This window comes from Phoca vitulina, unplaced genomic scaffold (genome assembly GCF_004348235.1).
Source record: "Phoca vitulina isolate PV1807 unplaced genomic scaffold, GSC_HSeal_1.0 scaffold35, whole genome shotgun sequence".
NCBI classification, from domain to species: domain Eukaryota; kingdom Metazoa; phylum Chordata; class Mammalia; order Carnivora; family Phocidae; genus Phoca; species Phoca vitulina.
Window position 1 is genome coordinate 16,883,026 of NW_022589738.1, and position 17,947 is coordinate 16,900,972.

General features: G+C 40.3%; 1 protein-coding gene across 1 annotated transcript; it reads right to left on the reverse strand.

Moving 5' to 3' along the window:
* Positions 1 to 638: 638 nt before the first annotated feature.
* Positions 639 to 14,896, reverse strand: FUNDC1 (FUN14 domain containing 1). Its single transcript, XM_032426780.1, has 5 exons — positions 14,701 to 14,896; positions 13,832 to 13,988; positions 9,880 to 9,955; positions 4,745 to 4,873; positions 639 to 2,523 (listed from the first exon to the last, which is right to left on the reverse strand). Exons 1-5 carry the CDS (start codon positions 14,726 to 14,728, stop codon positions 2,446 to 2,448), a joined length of 468 nt encoding a protein of 155 aa, XP_032282671.1. The 5' UTR covers positions 14,729 to 14,896; the 3' UTR covers positions 639 to 2,445.
* Between the last annotated feature and the right edge of the window lie 3,051 nt (positions 14,897 to 17,947).

A 17,947-nucleotide genomic window follows, 5' to 3' on the forward strand; every position in this document is an offset into this window, starting at 1 on the left:
AACTAAGCCCCACCAAGTCATTTCTGATGGAGCCTCTGATTTACGGGACTACTACCCAGAAAAAGTTTCCCATAGGCTGCCACCAACTCTGCCACAGTAATCTCATACTCACTCACCCATTCACATTAACTGAATACCCGTCTTGAGCAAAGCATTACACAGCGTGCGTCACGAGTTAGAGATTGATTAACACAAATGACTGCCTCATGTAGCGTATAACCTTGTGGGGAAATGGCACAGACGTGAGGCAGAATAAGGGTCACTAACATAGAAACGACAGTATGGAGAGCATGGGTATTATTTCGCATTTGTATATAAATATTTTCAAACAGATCAACAGATACTTGGAAATGTATAGGTAAAAATGAAGGACTGTATCTTGCACTTCTCATTCATGTGTGGACTCTAAAAAGAAGTTATCCCTAATACTTATTTGCCACGAATCATATGTCAGGTTCTCCTATATGATTTTTTTTTTTTTAAGATTTTATTTGACAGAGAGAGACACAGCGAGAGAGGGAACACAAGCAGGGGGAATGGGAGAGGGAGAAGCAGGCTTCCCGCGGTGCAGGGAGCCCGATGCGGGGCTCGATCCCAGGACCCTGGGATCATGACCTGAGCCGAAGGCAGACGCCTAACGACTGAGCCACCCAGGTGCCCCCTGGGTTCTCCTATATTAGTATAGAACTTTTATAGAGGACGATTTTAGTCCCTATTTGAGGGCAGACTTTTTGTGCCCCCACTTTCCTAGTGCATCAAACATAGAGCAGACACTGTAAATATTTCCAAAATGAACAAACTGAGCTGGCTACTAGAGCTCCCCACAGTAGCCTGCCTCACTGTAGCAGGTGAAAGCATCATGAGGACACGGCACACAGAAGTGTGACCAAGGTTCCACCTCATGTCGCATATTTTTCCCTCTAATTCCACAGCAATGGAAGGCTTGGCAAGGCCAAAACAGAAAAAAGCTCAAAAAAGATAAAACAAGTACTTATAAGCAAAATCACTTCGTATTAAGAAAGTTGGAGTTTTATTTAGCATTGTACCTGAGGCACCGATGACAGTAAAGGAAGAAACGGGAAGATCAATCAATCCCCACGCTCAATTCTAAGGAGTCGTGATAATGAAAGCACACAGACTGTAACCAATCTTGAAGTATGAAATGCCTCATTGTTTACAATACACAAAATATACTATGGGGGCTTCCTATTGAAAGGAGATGGCCTGAATCCCTGCAGTCTTTCCAATCTGAAGACCCCAGTAAGTGTTGTTCTGCCGTTTTTCCAATTCCAACATAGAATTCTATGAACAAAATGAATCACACAGAGAGCTTTTCAGGGCAAAGGGCCTCTGAGAGAGCGTGATGTGGCCCGGAGAAACAAGTCAACTGGCCTAGCCTTCAACACAATGCTACCAAAACCTGAAAGCCTTAGCACTTACATCTCAGATTAGATCAGAGAGACAATTCTGTTTAAGGTACAATTTCATAATGACAAAAAATCACTGTCTTTCAGATAGTAAATTCATACCATACTACTAAGTATTTCAAAGTAATTTTTACCTCTTTGTGAAGAAGGGGCCAAAATAATAAATAGGATTTTTAGAAATGAGAAAGGAGGTTCACTCAAGGTTAATAAAATGAATCAGTGACCCAACTACATGTACCCTCAAAACAATTAGCTCTGCCCAGGCTGCCAGGATAAATACATTAATTAAAGAAGCTTATATACAAGAAATTTTTGCAACTACAAATATCAAAAAAAAAAAAAAAAGAGAGAGAAAGAGAGCTTTAGACATGAGTATTTCCTTAGAAGAGCCTTCCTTGAAACTGTTTACTATACTTATCATAGAAGCAAAGTAAGAATTGCAGAAAACCCACCACCTAAAAACTGATATTAAATCTGTTTAATATCTTTAATAATTCTATTACTTCTAAATCCTTCCACAAAAGGGCATTACAGTTCTTCAGTTTACTGCAAACATATCTTAAAAAAAAAAAAAGCCAACCGCAATGTTGAAGCTGTAATACAAATTTTTAATTACCAGCACTACACTATAAAGCAAAATGAAGAACATCTTATTTAAATAAAACAAGGATAATATTTCACTGGGGAATATATCCAACACATTTTTTTTCTCTATATATCTACATCCAATGGTGGTATTTTATAGGCTAATTTCAAAACAAATGCATATTTTAAAAAAATAAATGAAAGGCATGTTTTGCTCAGGAATACTATTGTACACATACCATATAGGTTGTTTTTACAGCAAATACTAGTTTGCCAAACTTCAATGGCAAAACACTAAGCTGTGAGTTTGGTACTGTCCATCTAGTTGTCTCTTGCTGCCCTGGAGAATCTGGCGGTGAGTATTGTCGAGAAACCTTGTTGCCACCATTTCTCTTCTTATAGGTGACTCCACTGTGATAGAACATTCATATCCTTAAGATGCAAGGCCTAGCAAAAAGCCTCCCACAAATCCACTGGATATCACAATGTTCTGTTTGATAAATTCTGTTGCCTGAAATATAAGTTTAAACAAAAATACTCTTAATTGTGCTACAACATGGACAAACCTTGAAAATGCTACACGAAGTGAAATAAGACAGACAGAAAAGGGAAAACATTGTAGGATTCCACTGACGTGAAGAGTGAAATTCATCGAGACAGAAAGTAGGACAGAGGCTACCAAGGGCTGGGGAGAGGGGTCAATTGTGGGAATGTGTGCTTAATGGTTAGAGTTTCTGTTTGGGATGATGAAAAAGTTCTAAATGTGGATAGTGGTAATGGTTGCATGAAAGTGTGAATTCAGTACTTAATGCTACTAAATTGTGCATTTTAAAATAATTAAAATGGTTAATTTTATGTTATGTGTATTTTGCCACAGTAAGAAAAAGAAAAAAATGATGCAAATTAAAGAAAAACACTCTTACTTATTGAATCTGGTGAATCTGGTGCTAAGTAACATTTTCACAGCTGTTTTCTCCAATTCAATAACTATTTGGCAAAGATTCTCGTACCCCTACTACTGCAGGTGCCAACCACCACACAAGATGCCAAGGCTGTCCATTATACTCTGAAGGACCGCAGGGCCCCAGCCAGATCCAGTAAGCTTCTTAGCTACTGAGATAATGGGTATATCAATGGCAAAAAATCTCACAGGTAACAAGAAGCTGTAGGGCAGACATAAATGGTCCATTTAGCAAGTTATTAGCACAGATTCCACAGCAGGCACAATGATATTTGTTCACAGTCTACTTGGCCAGCAAGAAAAAATGTACAGGATCAAATAAATATCACGTCGATAAAATGCTTATCCCAAATAAAACCATGAAAAAGCAATCAGACAAAGCCAAACTGTGGGATATTCTGCCTACATGCTTCAAAAATGTCAGTATCATGAAAGACCGGGGGTGGGGGTGGGGGACAAAAACAAAAACAAAACAGTTGACGGGACTGCTAAAGATTAAAGGAGCCTTCAGAGACATGATGATAACCAATTGCAATATATAATTCTTTTTTTTTTTAAAGATTTTATTTTTAAGCATTTTTTAAAAGATTTTTAAGTATGCTCTACATCCAATGTGGGGCTTGAACTCACAACCCCCAAGGTCAAGAGTCACATGCTCTACTGACTGAGCCGGTCAGACACCCCAATATATAATTCCTGATTGGGGGAAAAAATGTATAAAAGATATTTTGTGGAAAAATTTTAATATGGACTGTATATTAGGACATATTATTGCATCATGTTAATTGGGGGGATTCATAAGGGTAACTGTAGTTGTACTGGAGAATATCTGTACTCTTAGAAGATATATGCTGAAGTATTTAAGAGTGAAAAGTAAGGATGTCTTAAACGATTAGGGAAAAAAAAGTATAATCACCTGTACACACACAGAGGTAAGGCAAATGTAAAATGAGTAGGTAAATAGGTGAAGGGTATTTGGGTATTCACTGTATTTGTCCTTCAACTTTTTAACTGGTCTGAAATTTTTCAAAATTAAGTTTGGGGTATTAAAAGAACATAATAAAACAAAGGCAAGGAGTTTTCAGTTCAATTCTAAACAGAGGATAAGAAGAAAAATATACATAAAAACATTAATAAAACTAATATATTAATAAAATATACACATTTTCAAAATATCCCACCTCATGAAAAAAATAGGTAGTTTTAGTTTTACCACACCTTGTCTACACATGTACACATTTATAAAATGCAGAGGAAACCTTCTGGAAGAATAATGTTATCAGCTTTTACATGCAGATCAAAGTAGGTGGGAGACTGGCAGGGGAAACTATGTTAACTACTAAAAAAAAAAAAAAAAAAGATTGATTTTTTTTTTTTTAAAGTAATCTCTACACCCAATGTGGAGCTCAAACTCACAGCCCCAAGATCAAGAGTTGCATGCTCTTCTGATTGAGCTCGCTCTTCCACTCCAATAATGATTGATTTAGTGGCTTGATCCCAAATTTTATTTAACACTCTAAACATGACCAAAAACACTCACTTTTTAGAAGAAGATAATCACTAGTCACATTTTCTGTAAAGCGAAACCCATAAGGAAAAAAAAATGAGCCAGGGGCGCCTGGCTCAGTTGGTACAGCATGTGACTCTTGATCTCAGGGTCATGAGTTCGAGCCCCACAATGGACACAGATTACTCACTAAAAAAAAAAAAGAAGAAGAAAGAAAGAAAAGAAAAAAGAAAAAGAAGGAGCCAAAAATGTACACTGTCTTACTTCTTCAATTATATTGTTGATTTCAGGTGCTGCCTTATTTGCTCGTTTCTTAATCTGTCTTTTGGCTTTGTTTACATCTTTTTCAACTCTCTTCCAGTCAATCTGCACATAGCCACTGTGACTGGCAATCTGCAAACATATAATAAAAATAGTTAATTCTAAACCAACTAGGTTGTTGACAAATCTATTACCGAGGAATATATGGACATTTAGATTTCAAGAAATCTATGAAGCTTATAGGTAAGATATCACAATTTCTTCATTTAAAAAATACCGAGTGCCTACTCTGTGCCAGGCATTATTCTAGGCCCCCAAACTATAGCCAATGACAAGGGAGACATCAGTCCCCACCCTCAGAGAGCTCTGTATCCATAAGGGAAAAAAGATAGTAAGCATAATTACTTACTTAGATGTGATGAACACTATGTTAAGAAACATATAGTACATGATGAGAAAAGATTCCAAAAACTGTACTATAACTGTACCATAATTCTATCAGAGCTTTCGGAATTTGGGGATTAGCTAAAAAGACAGAGATGATCCAAGTTATACAGCTAATTAAAAAGTACCCTTTAATTAAACAGATGTTTAATTACAAGGGATCAGAAGCCAATCAGTTATTAGGTCACTAAAGAAATCTAAAGTAGCCTGACAAAGGCTCTTATACTAACTCCGGCTCTTTACTTAAATTAAGAATACATTCTGGCAATCGCTTTTGAAAGTGGAATACGAAAGAAATATGCTCTACACAAGGTTCATGCCATAAGTCCTTTCAATAAAACTATAGCTAAATGCTGATTAACTACAAGAAAACCCCTCATATGGTATTATTGAGACGCTACAAATTCTGAACAGGAACAACAGCATGATGTGTAAGCCAGTACCATAAATTAGTCTCTCCAAATAATAAAATAAAAAAGTAAAGAATCACATTAGTAGTAAACAATTAAGCCATGTACACCATTATAAATCACTTCTAATACACTTATGCTTTCTTTGTAATTTTGTAAGGCACCCCTTGACTTTGAACCACAAATAAAACACTTCAAATAATAAAAGTATCTGATTTTACAGAAGTAGGTCGACTGAAGTTCCATTTTCACTGTGAATACAGACTCCACAGAGGAATGGATTTATCTGCATTCCTTCATTTATTCACCTATTATCACTTCAAACTCCAGCCTTAGCAAAACAGAGTGGTGATCAAATCAAATGGCAAGTGAAAGCTTTTCCTGGCAGTCCCTGACACAGTAATTTGGGTCACAGGCATGGAGGGGATGGTGAAACTTAGGGACCCTCCCGTACATCGCAGTTAAAATACAAGGGCTCCAGATTTAACAAAAGCAAGCAGATTTCAAGGGGAGTTGAAACTTGCAGGAAAGGAACAATGTAAGGTGAGCTGCCCATTTTTCTGGTTTTATCCTGAGGGCAGGATGCACTTGCAGGGTGGCTAAAACTTAAATAGAAAACATGCTATCTTTCTGGCCCAAAGAACCAGATGACAGAGTCTACGACAATAACAGCTACCAGAAATGAGAGAGCTAGATAAGGGGAGCCCCAAATTCTATGTGTAAACTCTACCCAAGTCCTGAAGCACACATTCATGGGGCAGAGCCACACATTCTGGCCAAGGCTAAAAGAACTGAACTGAGATTTGAGCTGCTACCCACCACAGGTGAAACAGAGCTTACAATTTGAGTCTAACCAAGTTAACTGCCTGCTAAAATCAACGTATCAACACTCTTCAGAGGAATAAAATAGAATCCAGAGTTTCCACAACATTTCCCAATGCCCAGGATAAAATCCAAACTTATTTGATATAGGATAAAACAGGAAAATGTGGCCTAGTCTCAAAAGAAAATCAATAGATGCCAACCTTAAGAGGACCCGGTTATTGGAATCATCAGGACTTTAAACCTGCTATTAAAACTATGCTCAATAAGGTAAAGGAAACTATGCTTGTAATCAATGAAAAGGTAAGTAACCTCACCCGAGATACAGAAAATTAAAAAAGAACCAAATGAAAATTCTAGCATTAGAAAATACAGTATCTAAAAGAAAATTCTTAGAAAGGCTTAATGGCAGAAGGTAGATGACAGAAAAAAGAGTCTGTGAACTTGAAGCTAGATGCTAGAAATTCTACAATTTGAAAAAAAGATTGAAAAGATAAATGAACAAAACCTCAGGACATTATCAAAAAGCCTAACACGCATGTAATCAGAGTCATGTTCAGAAAGAGAAGAGAGAAAGAATAAGAGGAAACAAATCTTTAAAGAAATAATGGTCAAAACCTTCCTAAACATGGTTAAACACACAAATTTACAGATTCAGGCTCAGTAAACTCCAGGTAATGACCTAACATGATTATGAAATAACAATACTCAGATGACACGGCGGGGGGGGGGGGGGGTTGAGGGGAGGGGGAGGCACAGAGGAACAAAAAGCATGCAAGTACGTGAGATGGGGGAGGGGGGCAGGCAAGGAAAGTTCAATAAATGAGTTCAAGTCTCACATTCCATAACAGGAAGCCAATAGTTAATACCTCAAACTGAATAAGAAATATTCAATTAACTTGTTTAGGAAAAAGGAAAGAAGTACCTTAAGAATCAGCTAAGAGTTCATGTAGTTGCCTCAAGGGAGGGAAAAATGGGGAAGGTGGGTAGTGAGGGAGGCAGAGGATTCCTCTAATCTGTAATAAGCCTTGTACATGTATTTGACCCTTTGAATTAGGGGCATATACAATTCCAAAAAAAATTAAATTTAAAAGACTTGGAAAACAGTGTGGAGGTTCCTCAAAAATTTAAAAATAGAGCTACCCTATGACCCAGCAATTGCACTCCTGGGTATTTACCCCAAAGACACAGATGTAGTGAAAAGAAGGGCCATATGCACCCCAATGTTCATAGCAGCAATGTCCACAATAGCCAAACTGTGGAAAGAGCTGAGATGCCCTTCAACAGATGAATGGATAAAGAAGATGTGGTCCATATATACAATGGAATATTACTCAGCCATCAGAAAGGATGAATACCCAACTTTTACATCAACATGGATGGGACTGGAGGAGATTATGCTAAATGAAATAAGTCAAGCAGAGAAAGTCAATTATCATATGGTTTCACTTATTTGTGGAACATAAGGAATAGCATGGAGGACATTAGGAGAGGGAAGGGAAAAATGGGGGGGGAATTGGAGGGAGAGATGAACCATGAGAGACTATGGACTCTGAGAAACAAACAGGGTTTTAGAGGGGAGTGGGGAGGGGGGATTGGTTAGCCCGGTGATGGGTATTAAGGTGGTCACATACTGCATGGAGCACTGGGTGTTATACGAAAACAATGGATCGTGAATCACCACATCAAAAACTAATGATGTATTGTATGGTGACTAACATAACATAATAAAATTTAAAAAAGAACACTTAAAAAAAAAAAAGTAAGAAAAAAAAAAGACTTACATACCACTGTCTATTTTAAGATGGCAGTGTGCTAAATATCTACTGGAAAACACTTAACACCGAGTTACTAGAAAACCTTTAAGTTCTAAATAAATAAATTTGTATCTTTAAATGTAAGTAAAGGTGACACAAATATGGAAGTGGGCCTAAAGAACAATGGGCAATCAGCCTGAAAACCACGTGTTACTCTTATCTCCTCTTTCAGTTTCCTTCTAAGTTTTCAAGGTGTGTCATATTTGGGGGAAAGGCTGGTGTGATGCAGACAGGTCCCATATTCTTCTGCTTAGTGACTTCAAAGAATATGTAGACTAGGCATAGAGAAGTAAAAGGTGGCAACGGCAAAACGTGGATTTGATTGGTGTGTATCGAGTGGACCGAAACAGACTTCTGCAAAACTGACAGAGTGGACTGAAATGAATTCTCTTTATTCTATGAACATTTTCAGAAACTCTGCTTCAATCCAGTACCCTTTCCCACTAAAGAGAAATGACAACTGAGTTTTCAGAATAGCTACAGAATTAAGTATGTTCTTGATTCTATATAAACACAAGTCAAAATCCACTTAAATAAAATTGTCTTCTGTACAAAAGCTGGCATGTTCATCCAAAGGCCTAAATTTAGATATTAACCATTTTACCTTTTTACCTCTTGGCACAAGGAATAGGCAATTACTCCTAATAATGCCACCGATAAAAAGAAAATATATATTTTTAAAAACCTGTTTAGTAAACAACTCAAAATCTGTGCTTAACGCATAAGAATCCAGTCCCTTTGTACTTCAGGCAATGACACGGGTTATTATATGATCAATGGCTTTGGTGTTGAAGTCAGATTTTGGTTGCTATGAACATCAATCATTTTAAAAATCTGGTAGGACTGACAGTTCTCTGTATCTTTAAAATTATTGCTAACATTCATTCCCAGAGATTTTCAATTTGGGGATTTACTATATTTGATCTTCAGGGAATGATATTTTTGGAAAAATATATGCCAAACAGACATGAATGCCAGACAATATCTTGATAAACATCCTCTAACCGTGAAGCATTTTTAAACCTTATACTTAGAGGAACATGAAGAAAACTAAAATTTCAAATCCCCCTGCCTCAGAAATAGGATTATGGATGATTTTTTTTAAACCCAATTTTCCACTTTCTATGTTATTATGGTTCCCTAGTTTTTAAAATCACGTTAGAAATTACTAACAGCAATTTCCTCTGAGAAGGAAAACTGCATGGCTAGGAAATGGGGAAAAGAAAGAGACCTTTTGAATTTTATGTACTCTGTGTGAATTTTAAATATATGTTTAAAATGGTCAGGATGAGAAGGTTGTATTATGGATGACATGTTTATTTTGCTGAAGAGATGTTTTAAGGGAAATTTGGGTATGTAATAAAAAAAATGAGGCACCTCAAACTTTAATAGTTGTCTTTTTAACTGGGATCTTCTTAGCTGGGATCAAACTATGCTTATAGAATACAGAAGTATTTAAAATTGTTGTCTTTCATGACAGATATCAGCTTTCAAAACTCACCTTAGTTTTTCCATAAACTGATACCTAAAAGAAAAATTCCATCTTCTATTAAAATGGACAGGACTGAAATGGCTAAACTTGACTTTCTCAGTTCCCAGGGGCTACATATGTAAGCAGAGGCAAGGACCTAAGGCTCCAACATACCTGAAGAAGAAGAAAGCCACCACCTACTGCAGTTGCTGCAAGCTTTCCAACTTTCTGGAACAAAAATCCCGCACACCTTTAATGAAAGGAATGACAAAAGATGAGAACAACCAATGATGTACTAAACTCTCTCCCTCTTCTCCTTTTCATTGCTTTCCTAATAAAATCTTAGTATCTGCCCATTTCTTTCGATCATATCCTTTATCCATTCAGAAACCCTCAGTGTTTCCCTTGTTCTACAGACAAGTCAAAAGTGCACAATCTAAGGGCGCCTGGGTGGCTCAGTCGGTTAAGTGTCTGCCTTTGGTTCAGGTCATGATCCCAGGGCCCTAGGATCGAGCCCGTCGGGCTCCCTGCTCAGCGGGGAGCCTGCTTCTCCCTCTCCCTCTGCAGTTTCCCCCCGCTTGTGCTCTCTGGTTCTCACTCTATCAAATAAATAAATAAAATCTTAAAAAAAAAAAAAGTGCACAATCTAGCGTGCCTGACTGGCTCAGTCGGTAGAGCATGCGACTCTTGATCTTACCAGCGTTGTAAATTCAAGCCCCACACTGGGCCTAGAGCTTACTTAAAAAAAAAAAAAAGTGCAAAATCTAAATTGTGATATGCTTCAAAATGAGGGATGGACAGAGGAAGGGAATTTATAGGAAAAAAAGATTGGCTACTGAAACAATGTTGAGTACTCAGGGCCTCATTATACTCTTCCTTCTATATTTGTCTAAGTTGAATTTCCCCATAACAACAGTGATTTTTTTTGTTTTGTTTTAAAGATTTTATTTGAGAGAGAGAGCATGAGCTGGGCGGGGGATGGGGGGAAGAGCAGAGGGAGAAGAAGACTCCCTCCTGAGCAGGGAGCCCAACATGGGGCTCAATCCCAGGACCCTGAGACCATGACCTGAGCAGAAGGCAGATGGTTAACTGACTGAGCCACCCAGGCGCCCGTTTTGTTTTTTTTTTTTAACGCAGTCAAGATATTCCATACACCTGGCCAACCCCCACTCTACCCAAACCTTCTGCTCCAATCCTATTAGTTTCCAAATAGGTCATCACCACTGCTCAAGCTATTAATCTCCTTGCTTCTAGGGGTTTCTACCTACTTTTGCCCATCTGAAGCTTTTTATCCTTTGAGGTCCAGCTGAAGTTCCACCTTCACGACTACACTTAAGCCCACATTTCTCATGGCTTCCTTACCTACATCTCTATCTATCTGTCTCTATATTAAACCCATTTTGTTTCACCTATTCTGTAAGAATGTCAGTCCATACTTCTTTTGGGATTCTCTCCTTCGGTGAGCTCATATTCCCTTCAGTATTCCAGATCCATACTGTGCAAAAGAATCCCGGATTTCTAACTCTAGCCTTCTGTGCTGGATTGAACAGTGCCCACCCACCCACCCCCAATTCATGTCCTTCCCAGAATCTCAGAGTGTGACCTTATTTGGAATAAGGGTCACTGAGGATGTAATTAGTTAGAATGAGGCCACACTGTAATAGGGTGGGCCTTAAATCCAATATGACTTAATCCAACATGTCACAGAGACACTCAGAGGGAAGACAGCCATGTGACGGCACAGGCAGAGCTTGGAGTGATAGGTCTACAAGCCAAGGAATGCCAGGGATTGCTGACCAGTACCAGAAGCAAGGAGCAGATATTCCCTCTGAGCCTCCGAGAAGGAACAAACCCAGCGGACACCTTTCAGACTGCTGGCCTCCAGACCTATGAGAATAAATTCCTTTTGTTTTAAGCCACCTAGTTGTGGTACTTTGTTACAATAGCCCTAGGCAACTAGTACACCTTCATAAATGGAAAATTTACATTTCCATGGGCTTCTCTAGCACACAGAATGACATATTCAAAATGTCACAAAGCAAAAATCATCTTTCCAACCAAATCAACTGTTGCTAAGGTCCCAATCTGTAAGTGAGAGCACCATTCTCTAGGTTTGCCCTCTCATGTTTATCTCAGACTCCACCTCCTTCATCACCTTCGGGGTCCAACTGGTTGCCTGATTCTACATACTCTATTTCCGGAACATTATTTGACTCGGTCTTCTTTCCACTCTCAAGGGCATCATTACTACCTTGCTTCCAAACCACACTAAGGGCCCTCTAGCTAGTCTTCACAACTCCCATCTCTCCTCGCAATCATCCATCCTGATATTTCTTATTATCATCAAAAACCTATAACTACCTACAGTCGCATATAACCTCCTTAGCCTCCCATGCATGGCCTGAATTGGTCTGAAATGTTAACTGGTTAGGTTAATGCCCATTCCGCCTTAACACATGCCACAATAGTACATCAGTTTTATACCTTAAGAAAATTGCAAAAGTTTACTACACTGAATCTAATGTCATTGCAACAAACCACCTAACATTAGAGTCCTATTACTCAGCTCCTGGGCCGACACCTGGCTATAATCCAAACACGTATTACTGTAAAGACCGTGTCCCTCAGCAGGGGAGTCGGCAACAAAGGCTCTGATAAGGGAGCAGAGGAGGCCAGCAGCAGCCAAGTCACAAGTATATCCCAGGGACCGTGTCTCACAAGCATGTCTATCCTTTGCTTGATGGCACGAGCCACTAAAATAAAGCTACTAACTCCCCCCGCTCTGTCTCTAGGCTTCCCAAGCAAACTTCCGCCAATTATGGGGCTTCTCACCGAGTCTGGCCTACAAGGGGAAAGCACCCAATGATGTGATAATTCTATTGTTCGATCATTTTTTTGGTCTCTTTTAAGATGGGGCTTTAGGCCCAGGCTCACATTAACCAATCACCCATGGCACCAAATTGTGAGCTTATCTGAGCAGAGCACCAGACTCTCTATTACGGAGGGTCAAGGTACAAGCTATCTGTGGAGGATCAACTGAATAACCAGGGCCCTGACCAGGCATCTCACTTCTAATTGCAGGGCTTTTCATAAGCAGCATTAACAAGTTACACATCATGAAGAAATACTGCACCTCTGCATCACAGAATCTTCACAATGCAGGTTTCTACCATAAAATGGCATTTACAAAAAGGCATAAAGGAGTGAGCCATTGTTCCAAGGTACATGTAAAACACAAATCAAAAAATTTAACACTTACCAAGTTTATGTAAATAACGTAAGATAAGTTTAACCTAGAATCTAAGAAAAAAATGATTACTCACAAGCTCAGCACCCCCACTAAAGTCAAAAATTCTCTACGGCTGTGAACATTTTCAAAATAAAGGGTCACACTTGTTTGACCCTTGTTATTTGGCTAATCTTTTATTCCAAGAATAACAACTTAATCTATAGCAGCAATTATGTAATCATGTAGCCTAAAACATTAACTGGTTAGTTAGGTTAATGCTTATTAACTGTTCCTCCTTAATGCATTCCACAATATTATTACAGAGTAAGCAATCAGTCCTTGAATTCCAACGAAGACCCAGTTTAATTCCAACTCTTCTTCGAAGTATAATAATCCAAATTAGTCCACAAAAATCAACAGAACCATCGGATTCATAATTTTCACTGAGAATTTTACACAGCTCTCTACAGGGCTGACAATCCTGGAGACCAGGTCTACTCAAAGCCTCAAAGGCTTTTCCAGTTGTTAGCTTTGAACAAGTAAAGATTATTTACATATAATTAACCCTTTTATGTTTCTTCCTTTTTACCCACTATCACTGAATCAGATACACTACATTTGCTCAATGTGAGAAGGTGTAAAATATAGAAAGTATCAAAGGAAGGGAGAGGAGGAACAGTGGAACAAGGGGTGGGCACGGGGAAGCAGATCACCAAAACCACTGAGTCCCCAGAGAGTGTGGATCACACCCATCATACCACAGAGAAAAGCCTCAAGGTAGAGCTCTTCGGGGATTAACAGTGTAAAGCCACTGAATGTGCACAGTAACTGGCCTGTTTACAAAAGGGCAGCAGTCAGGATGCCAATGAAATTTAATGAAAAAGATGTTGTTCTCACCAGCCAGTCACTCCACCCATTACAATCTGGGTGGCTACCGAGTATTTTTCAACCATAGGTCCGGAACTGTGGCCAAACACTCGATTCCACCAATGGTGTCTTCTTGCATACTCAGTTAAATCCAACACTTCATAAGACTCGTCATCGCTTTCATACTCTTCAAAATACAAAATGGAAAAAATACATTTAGAGTCAACCAAAAGCCAGAAACGTCCTGTACATTTCTCATCTGTTATTAACTCACTGCTAGCTTTGGCCCACAGCTAAAAATGCCCAGATGGAAACATTAGTTGGTTAAACCCAATCCCTGAGACTAGGGCCTCAAGAGTAAAGGGGCCTGGCATCTCCCTTCCAAAGGCCCAGGGACCGGCCTGGGGCCGGAGCCAGAGCCACGTCAGAATTACACAGAGGTGAGGGGTCGCCTCCCCAAATGGCAGGAAGGCCAGATCAGAGTTTCACAGCAGGAAGGGTCACCCCCCAAATCTCAGTAGGGTCCGGGCCAGAGCTAGACCATTTTCATCAGTGGGAGAAAGCGGGGGAAGGTGGGGTCCTCCCCTGACAGAACCGGTTAGGGGCCTGGCAAGATGAAATTACTTCACTAATTCACCTAAAAGGCTAAAAAGCACGTTTGAAGATGGAAATGACGAGCCAGAGGTGAAAGTAAGGCAGGAGGCGGGGCTGTGTTGGGGACGGGGGTCGCTCTCCGCCAGAGTTCAGCCCGGAGGGGAGGGAGTCTAGTTCCAAAGGGGTGCCTCCAAAACACAGAGCTCCAGGACCCCTGGGGCCGGGGGAAGAAGAGGCGCCCCCGGGAGCAAGGTCGAGAGCTGTGAGCCGCGTCTTGGATACTACTTCGGGCCCCGGCCGCTCACCTTGGGGAGGGGGGTTCCGGGTCGCCATGATACCGCCGGCGGCCAGCTCTGAAGGTGGTCCCCGCCCGCCCGCCTCTCCCCACTACTTTAAGAGACCTTCTAGGCCCAGGTGAAAGTCTATGGTCTCTTTTTTCCTCCTCCCCTTCCAGGCGCGTTGTCCCGTCCCCGCCCCTCCTCTCAGCGCAGGGTCTTCCGCGCAAGCGCAAGGCTCAGGGCTGGGGGGGTGTGGGGGAGGGAGGGTAGCCGCCGCGCGAGGGCTTGTGGGAGTTGTAGTCCGTTGCCCTGCGCAACCCTTGCTTCCCACCCTTCCCCCACCCCCCTAGAATTCCAGCAACTAAATTTTGTAATTTTGTTTTAAAGAGCCTCAAGGCTGGAGGAGAGGCGGCGTCACGTGATGGTATAAAGCGAAAACCAGCTTGGCATTCTCAACACTATACCAGGATGCAAGCGCCTGAGAAAAAAGGCTTTTAAAAACGAGATAAGAGAAACCCTGTTTCAAACCGCACTTTTGTAAGGAGGCAAGGGCACGCCAACAGATGGAAAATTTTTCCAACGTGCTGCTGCTGGGAACTGGAACCTGTTTATCCGCTCCCTCTCCACATGTTTCCTGCCAGGAACCCAAGGGAAGTAGAGGAAGGCCTAGGGACTGACCTGACACGATATTCAAGAGGACATAATTTTTCAGCTTCATTTTTATTTAAATCTCACAGAGGAACGAGGTCAAGCTCTTCGCCCAGAAGCCCCACCGGATTCTGTAGAATGAAAACTGTGTTGGTTACCAAGCAGCTAACTCAGGTTCACATAAACCAGTCCCTAAACCTGTTTTGAACTTGCATTACACCTGTATGTGCTATACAATTTAAAAAGCCCTCTCTGTACTCGTTTTAATGGAAAGCAAGGAATTCTGGTATAGGATGTGTAGGGGCCCCGGGCAGGCTGCCCCAAAATGTACTGCAATGGCATATTGATTATTTTGAATTGAAGCTACCGGGGAAACAAGGGGTGCAAGGACACCCAGACCTTCCTCTGTCTCCCTGAAAGCAGGAAATAAATTTCCCGTGTGAAAAATACCCTCCCTGTACTAAGAAGTAAAAAGACATCCTTATCAGCAGAGATAGGAACTTTAAAACCAAGAAAGCTGGAGAAACAAAACTTGTTATTTTTTTTTCCTAATCTACTACCTCAGCCCAAATTCTGCTTAGAATTCCTTATTAACTAAAGCTCCCTTACTAACTAAAGCTTTAGCCTGTCAATTCCTCACAAATTATTGTCTCTATCTAAAATGTATCAAAACTGCCTGCCTTGGTCATTTCTTTAGTGTCTCAATTTCATTACTGGACCTCCATGCACATGTAATAAAACTGTTTTTTTTCTTCTTTCTCCTATTCACCTGCCTCATATGAATTTAATTCCTAAACCAGCCAGAAGCAGCCTAGGGGGAAAGAAGGAAATTTCTCCCTCCGGAACAGTTGCATTACTTAAAATATTGGCTTGCATAATTGCACTTAGCTTTTCAAATCCTGGTGCTTTAAATGCAAGGGTTCATTCTCTAAAGTTCCTCAGCCCTTGGCTCCCAAAATTCAATTGCAAGACTGGCTGGAGATGTTAGCCTTCAAAGACAGTTACTTTTTTTTTTTTTTTTAAAGATTTTATTTATTTATTTGAGATAGAGAGCACAAGCTGGGAGCAGGATCAGAGGGAGAGGGAGAAGCCGACTCCCCACTGAGCAGGGAGCCGGATGCGGGACTTGATCCCAGGACTCTGGGATCATGACCTGAGCCGATGGCAGATACTTAACCTACTGAGCCACCCAGATGCCCTTAAAGACAGTTACTTTGTGTAAGATGCCACTTTTCAGAAACAAAACAACTTGAAGACTTTCTTTCTTCCTCTCTTCAGATGTCCTCTCTGAAATATTTTTCCAAAAGTTAAAAGATCTGAGTTCGTATGCTCTCTCTCTCCGTTGCCCACCCCTCTCTTAATGAGGTGCTAACAAATAGAGACATAGCAAATGAGGGGCCACTGAAAGAAGAGAATGGAGAAAAGAGAAAGGAGAATTACAAATTGGAAGAGCAAAATGGAGCATTGACTGGGCCAGTGACGCCCCAGTGACACTTTCACATAGTTCTAGAAATATCTGCCAACTACAGAAAGAAGCCACTTTCCGGTTAAGGCAATGTGGTATTTAGAATCAAATGGTTATGGGGGCACCTGGGTGGCACAGTCGGTTAGGCATCCGACTCTTGGTTTCTGCTCAAGTTGTGATCTCAGGGTGGTGAGATCGAGCCCCGAGTTGGGCCCTAGCGCTGAACGTGGAGTCTGCTTGGGATTCCCTCTCTCTCTCTCTTTGCCCCTCCCACCCCTCAAAATAAATCTTTAAAAAAAAAAAAAGAAAGAAAGAAATAGTTATGGAGAAATTAGGGAGAAAATGGAACACTGCCCTTAAGATGCCAAAGAGTAGACTTTTGTATTCAAAATGTGTCCAAAATATGTCCAAGAGTAAATTAAAAGCCAATCATTTCTCCAAAGGCCTTGGGGGCTGAGAAGGAGCTTTTGAATGCTCTTCCCTTCCTTCTTGCAGTGACATATCCCCTTGCCATTACCTTAAGAAAGTTGCTTGCAGAATATCTTTTTCTAGTGTGAGTTTTTTCTTCCCACCAGTGAAAAAGCTGTCATTTTGTTGGCTCAGTGACAAATGGTCTAATGTGTGAGTTGTATACACAGACTTTAAAAAGCACTATGATCCTCCTGATGGGTTCAAGGGGGTGATTTTTTTTTTAAATTCCCATTTTAAAGAGTGTATTAATTTTTAGGTGGCACTAATAAACATTTTCATTGTAAACACTGATATCCTATCTACAACTATACCAAAACATTATTCGGGTAGTCCCCAACTTTTCAATGGGTAATGTTCCAAAAGTTTATTAGTAATTGATGTGAAATCGAGAACATTTTCTATTTAATCCATAATGAAGCTGTAAGGAAACTTGTTCCTTCCTGATCTCCACCTTTCCTCATTATCTTTGGAAACCTCACTTATCAAAAACAATGTAGTCAGAATCGAGAAAAACAAAAAAAGCTGACAAAACAACAAACAGAAGAACACTTCACATTCCCTGGGCAAGCTAATCTCCCCCATTGGCCCCAACTGTCACTCCCTACTAGATATCTGCATTTTGAATGATCTACAAATTTGGCTAGTCTAAAACACACTATTTTTGAAGCTACCCAAAAGGAACATCTACAA